This window comes from Culex quinquefasciatus, chromosome 2 (assembly GCF_015732765.1).
Source record: "Culex quinquefasciatus strain JHB chromosome 2, VPISU_Cqui_1.0_pri_paternal, whole genome shotgun sequence".
NCBI classification, from domain to species: Eukaryota; Metazoa; Arthropoda; class Insecta; order Diptera; family Culicidae; genus Culex; species Culex quinquefasciatus.
Window position 1 is genome coordinate 17,862,088 of NC_051862.1, and position 12,608 is coordinate 17,874,695.

General features: G+C 41.9%; 2 protein-coding genes and 1 pseudogene across 2 annotated transcripts; all 3 read right to left on the bottom strand.

The window, feature by feature from the left end:
- Window positions 1-44: 44 nt before the first annotated feature.
- On the bottom strand, window positions 45-1,998 carry LOC6053874 (annotated as a pseudogene).
- Window positions 1,999-2,159: 161 nt separating this feature from the next.
- Window positions 2,160-4,166, bottom strand: LOC6053869 (maltase A3). The gene is given in 5 exon segments (XM_001869852.2): window positions 2,160-2,935; window positions 2,987-3,404; window positions 3,406-3,551; window positions 3,611-3,762; window positions 3,765-4,166. Coding segments are annotated over 5 exon segments (1,788 nt in total). The 5' UTR covers window positions 4,093-4,166; the 3' UTR covers window positions 2,160-2,191.
- Window positions 4,167-8,742: 4,576 nt separating this feature from the next.
- On the bottom strand, window positions 8,743-10,665 carry LOC6053871 (probable maltase). Its single transcript, XM_001869853.2, has 2 exons — window positions 9,569-10,665; window positions 8,743-9,506 (listed from the first exon to the last, which is right to left on the bottom strand). Exons 1-2 carry the CDS (start codon window positions 10,634-10,636, stop codon window positions 8,832-8,834), a joined length of 1,743 nt encoding a protein of 580 aa, XP_001869888.2. The 5' UTR covers window positions 10,637-10,665; the 3' UTR covers window positions 8,743-8,831.
- Window positions 10,666-12,608: the final 1,943 nt, after the last annotated feature.

Sequence of the window (12,608 nt, forward strand, 5' to 3'; positions counted from 1 at the left end):
GAGTCAGTCAGGAAGATTCTTTCAGGTAATTGAGCGGACTACGCTTCTGGGAAGATTGTTTTATTCTTAGTTGGAATATCAACGATACTGGAAGAGCGCAGTCAATGCCAGCACTATCAACGTAATCATACTCGTGGAAATTTTCGCTCCACTTTGTATTACCAGTGCTTCATACGGATCCAGTTGAATCGAACTCAGCGTAACCGATTCCTTTGCAGTTCTATTTGAAGAAACGCTTGCCACTCTAACGACTGCTGTTTCGTACGATTTGGTAGTGCTGAATTTGGTGAAGAGTTCTGCGACATTGACCGTGTCTTGGGCATTTGCCAAATTGACCAACGTATAGTATGTTGCGCCATCTCCAGCACGTAGAATCACAAACGTATTCGTTCCCAGAACGGCCGTTCCGTACCTGTTGCTATGAAAATCATCTTCATCTCGCAACTTCATCAACTCTTCGAACACCTTCAGGTGACTTTTGGCGGCCTTCTGCTCCGTATCTACGTTGATCGTTACATAGTTCAGGTTCATCGGAAGCCACGGCTTGCTAGCGGTTGTAAAGCCAGCGTTCATCGTAGCATCCCACTGGAAAGGACTACGCTCTGGATCGCGGGAATACTGTTGGTAGACATTCTCGTTGGATTGACAAGCGTTCGGATCTTTGGTTTCCTCCCAGCTGACCTCGGTATCGACCATACCGAGCTCATCGCCCTGGTACGTAACAGAAACACCCGGCATGGACAGTTCGACCATCGCCATGATGTCCGCCATATGATCACCACCCATTCTGGATGCAACACGTCTTCTATCGTGGTTTCCGATGACCCAGTTAGGAGCATGTCCAATGGGGACCGTGTCCAGCCACGAGTCGATCACCGTTTTAAAGTCTGCAGCTTTCGAAGTGTTGCCCAGGTGCAGAATCAGCTGAAAGTTGAACGGCATTTGGGATCCCAATCGTCCGTTGGAGTCGTTGAAATACGTTGCTACGATCGGTAGATCAGACCATGCTTCGGTCATCAATACCCGTGTGTCCCCACCGTGATTCTTCCGATATTCATCCATCACTTCGCGCCACTGGTACACCATATCAACCGCTTCCGGTAGATCCCTCGTGTAGATACGATTGAGGTATTCCGGTCGTAACGGATTGTCGGGTGATAGTCCCGATGGAGGTTCATCTCGTAGCTGCTCATCCTCAAACAGCCATGGCACGGCATCAACTCGAAATCCGTCCACGCCCTTGCCGAGCCAGAATCTCAACACGTTCTTCATTGCTTCCACCACAGCCGGATTGCGGTAGTTCAGATCCGGTTGCTTCCGGTGAAACTGGTGAAGGTAAAACTGCTGCCGTTTCTCACTCCATTGCCACGCACTACCCCGAAGTCTTCATTCTAGAGAAAAAAAAAACAGTATTTTAATACCTCCTCCGACATGATTCTTCCTCCTCATACCCAATTGTTCGGTGGCGATCGCGTCCCATCATTCTCCAACAGGCCATCGTTCCACACGTAAAAGTCCTCATACCCAACCTCGCGATTCTCACTCTTGCCAAACCATTCGTGCTCATCGCTCGAGTGATTCGGCACAAAGTCCAGAATGATCCGCAACCCCAGCCGTTTCGCCTCCTGCACAAGATTCTCAAAGTCCGTCATCGTTCCGTACTCCGGTTGAATGTCCACAAAATCGGAAATGTCGTAGCCAAAGTCCACCATGGGACTCTTGAAGATGGGCGATAGCCAGAACGCCTTCATTCCAATGTCCTTGAGGTAGGGTAGCTTTGCGGTGATGCCGTTCAGATCCCCGATACCGTCTCCATCGCTGTCCTTGAAGGAACGCGGGTAGACCTGGTAGAAGCCGGCCTTCTCCCACCAATCGCTGACGTGAAGCGCTCGGAGGTCTTCGGATGAGGTATCACCAGCAAGGGATATCAGAATGATTTTAAGGGTAAAAGCAGATTGTAATTTCTTGAATTCTAACATGTCTGCAATGGAATGTATGAAGGACTAAAGCAATATCGAAATGTACCAGATTTATAAGCAATGAATGCCGAGTTAAGATGATTGCTTAAAGCTTTAGTATTGTTTGTTAAATTGATAACAGAGATTGTGATATTTTAGATAGCAGTTAAAAGTTTGTCTTTTAAATCCGATATTCGCGATAAGATTTATTTATTTATACTTCAACACTTCAATCAATGCCATCCATAAATAACAGCAAGTGCCAGAATTACCAAAACGAAAACAGATCTACAGTGATTCGTCCCACTTTGCACTACAAGCCCTTCATACGGATCCAGTTGAATCGAACTCAACGTAACCGATTCCTTAGCTGTCCTCTTAGAAGAAACACTTGCCACCCTAACAACTGCAGTATCGAACGATTTGGTAGTATTCAACCTGGTGAACAGTTCGGCGACATTGACCGTGTCCTGAGCATTCGCCAGATTGACCAACGTGAAGTATGTCCGGCTGTTTGTGGTTCGGATGATAGCAAATGTGCTCTGGCCCAGCGCAGCTGTCCCGTATTGAAAACTGTGGAAATCGTCGTCGTCGCGAAGTTTTACCAACTCTTGAAACACTTTGAGGTGGCTTTTGTCCGCTTTCTGCTCCGAATCTACGTTGATCGTCGCGTAGTTGGAGTTGACCGGAAGCCACGGTTTGCTGGCGGTTGTGAAGCCAGTGTTGGCCGTAGCATCCCACTGGAATGGAGTTCGTGCAGGATCTCTTGTGTACTGTTCGTATACGTTTTCGTTGGTTTGACATGCGGACGGATCCTTGGTGTCGGCCCAGCTTATATAGGTATCGGTCATGCCCAGCTCTTCTCCCTGATAGGTGATGGAAACACCCGGCATGGACAGCTCGACCATCTCCATGATGTCAGCCATGTGTTCTCCTCCCATTCGAGAAGCAATGCGACGAACATCGTGATTCCCTAGCTAGAGATCTTGGTATTATCAAGAGATCGATGTGATTCTAATACTACTTACCACCCAGTTGGGAGCATGTCCTACGGGAACCGTATCCAGCCACGACTCAATCACCGTCTTAAAGTCAGCAGCATTCGAGTTCTGATTCAGGTGAAGAATAAATTGAAAGTTGAACGGCATTTGGGATCCCAACCGTCCATCGGAATCGTGAAAGTACGTTTTAATAACTGACAAAGCTGACCAGGCCTCAGTCATCAATACTCGAGTTTCACCACCGTGCTGCTTTTGATACGCATCCATCACCTCTCGCCATTGGTACACCATATTAACAGTTTCCGGTTGATCTTGCGTGTAGATGTGGTTCAGGTATTGGGGGCGTAACGGATCGTCCAACGATTCTCCGGACGGCGGCTCATCTCGCAGCTGTTGATCTTCGAACAGATTCGAGACGGCATCTACACGGAATCCATCAAGGGCCAAGCCAGAATCTCAACACGTTCTTCATCGCCTCCACGACTGCCGAATTGCGATAGTTCAGATCCGGCTGCTTCCGGTGGAACTGATGCAGGGAGAACTGCTGCCGTGTCGCACTCCACTGCCAGGCACTTCCTCGGAATGCTTCATTCTAGAAAAAATGGTTTTCTCATCTATCAATACCATCGAGGGTATTCCCTTACAACTCACCCAATTATTCGGTGGCGATCTTTGCCCATTGCTACCAACAATTCCGTCATGCCACACGTAAAAGTCCTCATACCCGACCTCGCGATTCTCACTCTTCACGAACCACCCATGCTCGTCGCTCGAGTGATTCGGCACAAAGTCCAGAATCACCTATTCTCAAAATCCGTCATCGTCCCGTACTCCGGCTGGATCTCCACAAAACTCGAGATGTCATACCCAAAGTCCGCCATCGGACTCTTGTAGATCGGCGACAGCCAAAACGCTTTCATCCCAAGCGACTTGATGTACTCCAGGTTTTCCGTAATTCCCTTCAGATCACCAACCCCATCACCGTCGCTGTCTTTGAACGAGCGCGGATAGATCTGGTAGAAGCCGGCCTTTTCCCACCAATCGCTCACACTAAGCCCGCGCAGGTTATCGCCGAACGATCCGCCGAGAATTAGTAGCAGCAGAGCAATTTGTCGTTTAGTACTTCCGGTCATCTTGGGGGCGTGACTGACAGTGATGGGAAATTTGGGCTCAGCGTTAGCTGCCGGTACTTGAGCGACTGGAGGTTTCGCGTGAAAAGCGGCTTGGTTTTATGAGCACCAATGTCGAGTGGCAGCCAGTAACTCCATGTAAATATTGGCTCTAGGGTTTTGAATTGGTAGCAAAATATATATTTACGTCATTCCGTCCGAGTTTTTGCCTTCCTTACTTAGGAAAAAGCTATAAAATCACTCGAAAATTGAGCTTATTAAATACACCTCCTAGATATACCTCCAAATTCTGAGCGAATGTCTGTAGGGATGTGTGTAGTTATGATTTTTTCCACACTTACACAGAAAAAAATCAATTCCCGTAATCGTGAATAAAGTTCACGAATGTGAGATCCACGAAGGAATTTATTCATGAGTATGGTGCATTTGCACTATAAACGTGAATATATTCCTTCGTGGTTCGTGAATTGATTTTTTTCTGTGTAGAACTATTCGGTCCGTTTTGGGGTCCCATAACGCCCCATTAAAAATTATGTAGTTTAGTGAATAATTGCAAAAGTTATACTATGCAAACTATACTATTTATGTAGTTGTAGATACAAAAAGGGTGAATATTGCAAAAGTTCCGCAGTGCTGTTTAGATGATTCTTCAAATTTCCAATAGGTGGCAGCAGCTCATTAGCCGAAGCTTTTATGGCAGCAACGTTAGTAAGCTTTTATAGCATTTTGTTTGCTTGTATTCATGCGCAAGAAGGAAGGCACCAATCATTGAGGTGGTTCAAGTATCGTTTTTTATTACAATTTTTCAATGTGGTTTATTCTCTGCCATTTTCTTTAAAATAGCTGTCGAGTTTTGCTCTTACATTTTTTGTTTCCGAGATATGGTCATTTGAAAAAAAGAGGGTTTTTGAAAAAAATTACGAAAATCGCAAAACTTTAAGGCTGTGCCAAAAAACAAGGGGTGGTCCAATTTGGTTCAAAATCGGGATTCTTACATGTTTTGATAGTATCAATAGCTCTACCAAATTTAAGCTTGCTCATAAAAAGTCGATTTCGAATTTGTACTTTTATGTGTACAAATGAGGCGAAATGACCCAGTTATTGTTTTTGACGATTGCTATTAAATACCTTGATATAATTTTTTATTTAAAAAAAAACATTCAAATTTCATTGTTCATTGTATTTTTATAAGTTTACTTTCCTCAACACTACGATATAAAAAAAAAATCAATGAGAAATGAAAATTTTTATTCAAACGAAATTTGGATTCGAATATTCTTCACAAAAAAAACTTTTTGCGTCGTTGCACACCTTTTTTCAAACATTAAAAAAAAAATATTTTAAAATGTTTCTAAACACACGCAAAATTTAAAAAGTGTAAAAAATATATATTTAATCATTTTCAATTCGTTATTCTTCAAAATTCAAAGTTTATGAAACAAATTAGTTTTTGCTCCCTAAATTAAGCATAGCAGTTGCTACTCCGTTATTGACCAGGACCTCCAGAAGTTACATCCACGAGCCGTGGAAGATAAGTGGGTGCTATCTTTCCTCGCTTCGCAACTTCTCAAAGGCCCCTATCATGCTGATCAATACCGGCGCCGGCCACGACCAGTCGTAGGGTCACGGGGAAGTGGATGAGAATGTTAGTCCGATACTTGAGTGATAGAGACCGCCCAATCGACTGCTTCTCCGACAAAGTATCACATGAGTTTTGTGGGGTTAGTAGATGGGTATGAGGTCAGGATTCACGAGTGGCAGTGATGTGACCATGAGCATTTTGTTTATCGGTTGAAATTTTTAAATCTTAGGCAGCCGGCTGCGGAAAGATAGATAATTGATTATTTAAAATGGTTTATTTTTATCGAACGCGTGCCAGCCGAGCATTAGTGCTATGGGCTGGACTTGTCAGTATAATTTTACTGTTTTTACAATTTAGATAACGCGAGCAAATTTCAAAAATAGTAAATAAATGACGCTTTACTCTTCATATAATCGATAGTTTGATGAGTAATTACTAAAACTGAAAATTGGAATAAATTTTAACGATCATTTACGACGAAAATTATCGCGAAAAATCCGGACTGTGCGTCCCAAGAAGCACTGCACTTGAAGACATTATTCAATTATTATGACCAATCACCCCATGCACACAAACAGCGACACAAAAGAGACGAAAATTATCGCGAAAAAACAAGACCATTAGTTTTTGCTCCCTAAATTCTTGTTTAATTTTGAGATATTTTTAAATATTTTTAAAATATTTGCAGCGATCAGTATGAATAATTTGCATTTTTAGGGTTTTTTTTTTTCAAAAAAACATTATGACTGAAAAATTGTTCTGGATAAAATACATCAGTTTTTACTTACTTATTTATAAAAAAAAAGAAAATTGAAAAAAACTTCAATGTGAAGTAAACACAGTTAAAACTGAAAGTAGTTTCAATTTAGTGTCTTTTTGTACATTTTTAGACAACAATCCAAGTTTTTTCATAAATTTCACAATTATACGAAATGGATAATTTTGTTTTCTTGCACCATTTTTCAGTTTAAAAATATCAATATAGAAATTATAAAAATTGATTTCAAACAAGAAGATTGTTGTTATAATATCTTAAAATTTGATCGTAAGCTAATTTTGTTTTAATTCAGACAATCAATTTATTTATTAACATCTCATAAAACAGCCATTCCACGTCAAACAGGAAGTCTCCAAATCAAAAGTGCTCCGATTTGGCTCAAATTTAGAGTGGGGGTTCTTTGGCCCAAATAATTAGACCCGTATTTTTTTGTTTGGCGATTAGGGTGGTCCTATCCGAAATAGGGTGGTCCATAAAATTGCGTTTTTCGTCGATTTTCGCAAAAACCACATTTTTCAAAATATCATATCTCCGGAACGGCTGAACCAATTTTGGAGCGCCACAATTCAAAAGAAAGGTTATTAGTTGGGCTTTTTAGGAAAAATATGTTAAGGTCCAAAAAAAATAGCTGAATATTTGAAAAGGTCCTATGAAAATTTCATTTGCCGATTTCAAGGTCTCAGGACCAAAGAGCCCATGCTTGAAAATATTTTTCCCTGATTCCTTGTAATATTTTACATAACATATCAAAAAATTGCGAATATCCATTAACACGTTTCGGAGATATGATTTTTTAAATATAAAAATTGGATTTTTCGACGCGCCGCGCGCAAAAACGGGAAAATGACGCAAACGGGTAAAAATTGACTTTTTTCACTAAAACTGCGACAACTTGAAAATTTCAACGATGACCTATACATGTCTGGGTACCAAAAGTTGCGTCTTTCAATTACGAAAATTTTGTTACCCTAACATGTATAGGTCATCGCTGAAATTTTCAAGTTATTGCAGTTTTAGTGAAAAAAGTTGGTTTTTACCCGTTTCCGTCATTTTCCCGTTTTTGCGCACGGCGCGTCGAAAACCCCAGTTTTTATGTTAAAAAAAATCATATCTCCGAAACATGTTAATGGATATTCGCAATTTTTTGATATGTCATGTAAAATTTTACAAGGAATCAGGGAAAAATATTTTCAGACTTGGGCTCTTTCATGCCGAGACCTTGAAATCGGCAAATGAAATTTTCATAGGACCTTTTCAATTATTCAGCTAGTTTTTTTGGACCTTAACATATTTTTCCTAAAAAGCCCAACTAATAACCTTTCTTTTGAATTGTGGCGCTCCAAAATTGGTTCAGCCGTTCCGGAGATATGATATTTTGAAAAATGTGGTTTTTGCGAAAATCGACGAAAAACGCAATTTTATGGACCACCCTATCTCGGATAGGACCACCCTAATCGCCAAACAAAAAAATACGGGTCTAATTATTTGGGCCAAAGAACCCCCACTCCAAATTTGAGCCAAATCGGAGCACTTTTGATTTGGAGACTTCCTGTTTGACGTGGAATGGCTGAATATATATTCAAAAAATCTAAACAAGATAAACAGATTTAAAATTAAAAAAAAAACTTGTCAAAATGACAACCTTTAAAAATGCTTTTTCTGTAAGTTTTTTGAAAACTTTTTCTTACTCTTGTCTATTCCATAGTTATAAGTAATAATTTTTCGATTGACAGCTGAAAGGAACACCAAAACTCTGTTGCGTACCTAAATGAACTCATTGTAACTTGATTATTCACAAATAAAACCGAATTGAATTGAATTGAATTAAAAATGCTCGGCGCAGTGGTAACGTATCAGATTACCAACCAAGAAGTTGCTGGTTCGATCCTCGTTTGAACATGTTTTTTCTCAATACCAGCAAACAGCAGTCGGTAAAGTCGATAACTGTCGGTAACGGGCAAAAATGCCATACCCCTATAGGGACGTGGCGTTACATCGTGCTGCCATCTGGTTTTTTTTAAGTGCAAGAGTGGAAAAGTGCTGAGTCATCGTCTAAAAATAGACGGTGTCCTATCTCGCCCAGCAAAATGATGTCGATAAAGTAGTCGGTTTCGATGAGAAAAAATGGAAAACGTGGTCTAAAAATAGCGACGCCATCCCCCTATATCGCAAAAAATGTAGATTTCATGCATAACCTGATATACTTTCATGCCGAGTGTAATCATCAGAGTGTAGTCCCGATTCGCCCCAGTTGACGTTACAGCAATACAATCAATTAAATCATAGCGTCAAATTTATGTTTTCTTAAATAGAAACAATCCTATTATGAAATCTGTAGTTTATTGTACCATTAGTTAAAATTTCATTCTATGAAAAGTGCCATCAGACACCGTTTGCCACGCTACCCTCCAACACAATTCCGGAATCTGCAGGAAGCTCGACTGAGCTGCGATCCACTACCGATCCATCCACATAGTTGGTCTGCATCGAGGATGTTATGATCTCAAACTCCAGCGGCAATCCTTCAAACACCGTTGACAAATCGACCACCCTTCGGTTCTTGTTAAAGTTCAGAACGACCACGATGGTGCTGACGTCGGCTAGCTCTCGCTTGTAAATCAGCATATTGTCGACCACTTTCATGTCGAAAGTTCCTTCGCGAAGTGTTCGCTGCTTGCGCAGTCTCAACAGTGCCTTGTAGATCTTCAGATGGCTTCTTGGGGCGGCTTTCTGGAGCTTGTAGTTGTTTTGCTTGTAGTACGGAGATACCGGCAGCCACGTTGTGGAGTTGGTGGAGAATCCGGCGCTGACGGTGTCATCCCACTGGAAGGGCGTTCGTGTCGGGTCGCGGGTGTACTTCATGAACTCTTTGGGGTTGGTGTTGCAACCGGCTGGATCTACGGTGTCTTCCCACGAGATGAACACGTCCTCCATGGCCAGTTCTTCACCGTTGTAGGTTACGGCGATTCCTGGCAGTGTGTTTAGCACAATGTTGTACAAATCTGCCCGGGATACGCCGAGGCGGGAAGCAAGCCGCTTGTTGTCGTGATTTCCAAGCTGAAAAGGAGGATACGAGATTTGTAGAATTGGGATAAAATGGTTCGATTGTAGTCACTTACCACCCAGTTGGCGAATTGATCAGCCGGTAAAGCTTCGTAAAAACGCATCGCATTATCGTAAAAGTCCTGAGCCGTGCTGTCCTTGAAGATGTTGCTGAGAACTTCGAAGTTGAACGGAATTTGAGCACCTGCACGACCATTCTCACCAAACAACCGGATAATGTTTGCCAGCGGAGTGTACGCTTCGGCCATCAGAATTAGATCATCGCCGCCGTTCTCCGCCTTGTAGTCGTCCAGAACTTTACGCCACTGGAACATCATGTCAAAGGTTTCTTCTCGGTTCTGCGTGTAGATGTGCTGCACATAGTCCGGATTGGTCGGATCGTTGGTCCAACCAGTCTTTGGTTCATCTGGGTACTGCCCGTCCGTCATTTCGATTTCAAAGAGGTACGGAACGGCATCAATTCGGAACCCACTTACTCCTTTCTGAAGCCAAAACGTGAGCACATCCTTCATATCTTGGACCACCTTTGCGCTACGGTAGTTCAAATCGGGCTGCTTCTTCACAAACTGATGGAGGTAATACTCTTTTCGAACGTCGTTCCACTCCCAGGCACTTCCTCGGAATACACTAATCCAGTTTGAAGGTTCCACACGCGTCCCATTCTCCAACAGCTTGCCCGGATGCCACAAGTAGTAGTCTTCATACCCAGCCTCACGGTTCACCGACCTTTCAAAGTTTACATGCTCGTCACTACTATGGTTCGGCACAAAGTCCAGCACCAGCTTCAACCCCTGGGCCTTACATTCCGCTGCCAAGCTCTCCAAGTCGCCAATCGTACCGAACTCGTAGTGAATGTCCTTAAAATCCGAAATGTCGTACCCAAAGTCCGCCATCGGACTCTTGAAGATCGGCGACAACCAGATCGCGTCCACGCCCAACTCCTGCCGCAAGTAGCTCACTTTCGATTGAATCCCACGCAGATCCCCAACTCCATCCCCATCACTGTCCATGAAGGATCGCGGGTAGATTTGGTAAAAGTTGGCATGTTGCCACCAGTGCTCATCGGCTCCGACCAGCCCGATTCCGGCGACGATCACCGCCAACACCGTCACTAGTTGTCTCATTGTGCCCGACTGACTGACGCTGGCCAGGGTCAGATGGGACACTTTTATAGTTCCCAGCTGAAGCCCTTGCGGCGATCGTTATCATCTTACAAGTCAACAATGGAAAAAAAGCGCGCGCGCGGTCGTTTGTGAATCAAATCTGGATGACTTGGTGATGTTTGCTGTTTGATAGCACCTGGATTGGCAAGTTTGTGCTCAACAAACTGTTTGGCAAATTGATTATTTCCTTCGTTTTACTTATAATTGACGAAACGCAAGGAGATTGTTTTGTAACTGGAAGAGTACCGCTCTCGTTTATTAGTCAGCTTTGCTTTATTCTGAAATTTTGAGATACGTTTCAGCATTTAAATTTCACTTAAACTACTTAAGAACAATCATTAAGGAAGAGACATTGAGCCAGGAATGACTCTGAGGTTATTTTGAATAGTTATAATCGGGACAATTTTAATGAAAAAATAACGCTGAAAAATCCCGTTCCTAGAAAAATAAATAGGGGTTTAATTTATTTTTTTGAAAATGAACCCCAAACTTATAAATGTATTGCAGCCGCTTGTAAAGTACCCAAATATCAATAGGCAGATTTCAAGGTTGTCAATGATAAAATTATCGAGGATCGATAAGGTTTCACTTTATTTATTTTTGAAAATACTCAAATTTTCATAATTTGTAATATGGGTATCAATCGATTCGAAATATGGCATGCATTTTCACAGTTTTATAGTTTTTTTTTTCAAAGAAATCGTTTGATACCCATATTGAAAATTTTGATAATTTTTGTATTTAATAAAATATTTTCAGATTTTTTTTGTATTTTATTCTTAAAACTCTACTACACTCTACGCTCATTACAAAAAAGATTTGTTTTGTATGAAAATCGAGGGGGGGGGGGGGGTGGATTGTCCACGTGGTTTATGGATGGTCCCAAAATCACAGCCACTTAAAGTATATATTAGGATGTAACAAAAATGACTTTTTGGCGGGCATTCAGGGGTTTGTTCCGGTGGGCATACTGAGCCCAAATCCAAAATATGAGCTCGATTGGACGTAACAGGAGCTGGCGCTCCGCCCTTCAATTTTAAATGGGATTTAACCCGTAAAAAAAGATTTTTTCAAAAATGTCAATTTTTGAGGCATTTTGGCCACTGAAGCGTTTACAAAAACATCACTGGCGTGTAGGCCAGATCCTTGCGCATCTTTTGGTATATATAACATTGAAGTTTGGAGCACCCTGGAGCTCGGTACAGATCTTCAGTTTGGCATTTTTCGAAAAACCGGCCCCGGCAAAAGATATGCGTCGCGTCTCGCGACGCCCAAGACGCCATTTGATTTTGCTGGGACCGATTTTTCGAAAAAATGCCAAACTTTGAAGGTCTGTACCGAGCTCCAGGGTGCTCCAAACTTCAATGTTATATATACCAAAAGATGCGCAAGGATCTGGCCTACACGCCAGTGATGTTTTTGGTAAACGCTTCAATGGCCAAAATGCCTCAAAAATTGTCATTTTTGAAAAAATCTTTTTTTACGGGTTAAATCCCATTTAAAATTGAAGGGCGGAGCGCCAGCTCCTGTTACGTCCAATCGAGCTCATATTTTGGATTTGGGCTCAGTATGCCCACCGGAACAAACCCCTGAATGCCCGCCAAAAAGTCATTTTTGTTACACTCTAATATATACAGTGGACTCTCTCGTTGTCGATATTGAAGGGACCGTCGAGAGCGGGAGTTAACAAATTATTGAACAAAAAAATCAATGCAATCTATTTGAAGGGACTGAAAAATTTATATGTGATAAAAAATCCTCTCTCGCGCACGAAAGATCGGTTAAAGAAATCTATAAAAAATCGTCACGATTTCGCGGACAGCTAAAATTCGTGAAATTTGAAGATTTCCGTGAAATTCCGTGAAATTTATCAATTTTCTCAAATCAATTCTTTGAAATAACAAAAATAATAAATAATTCATCAATAAGGATT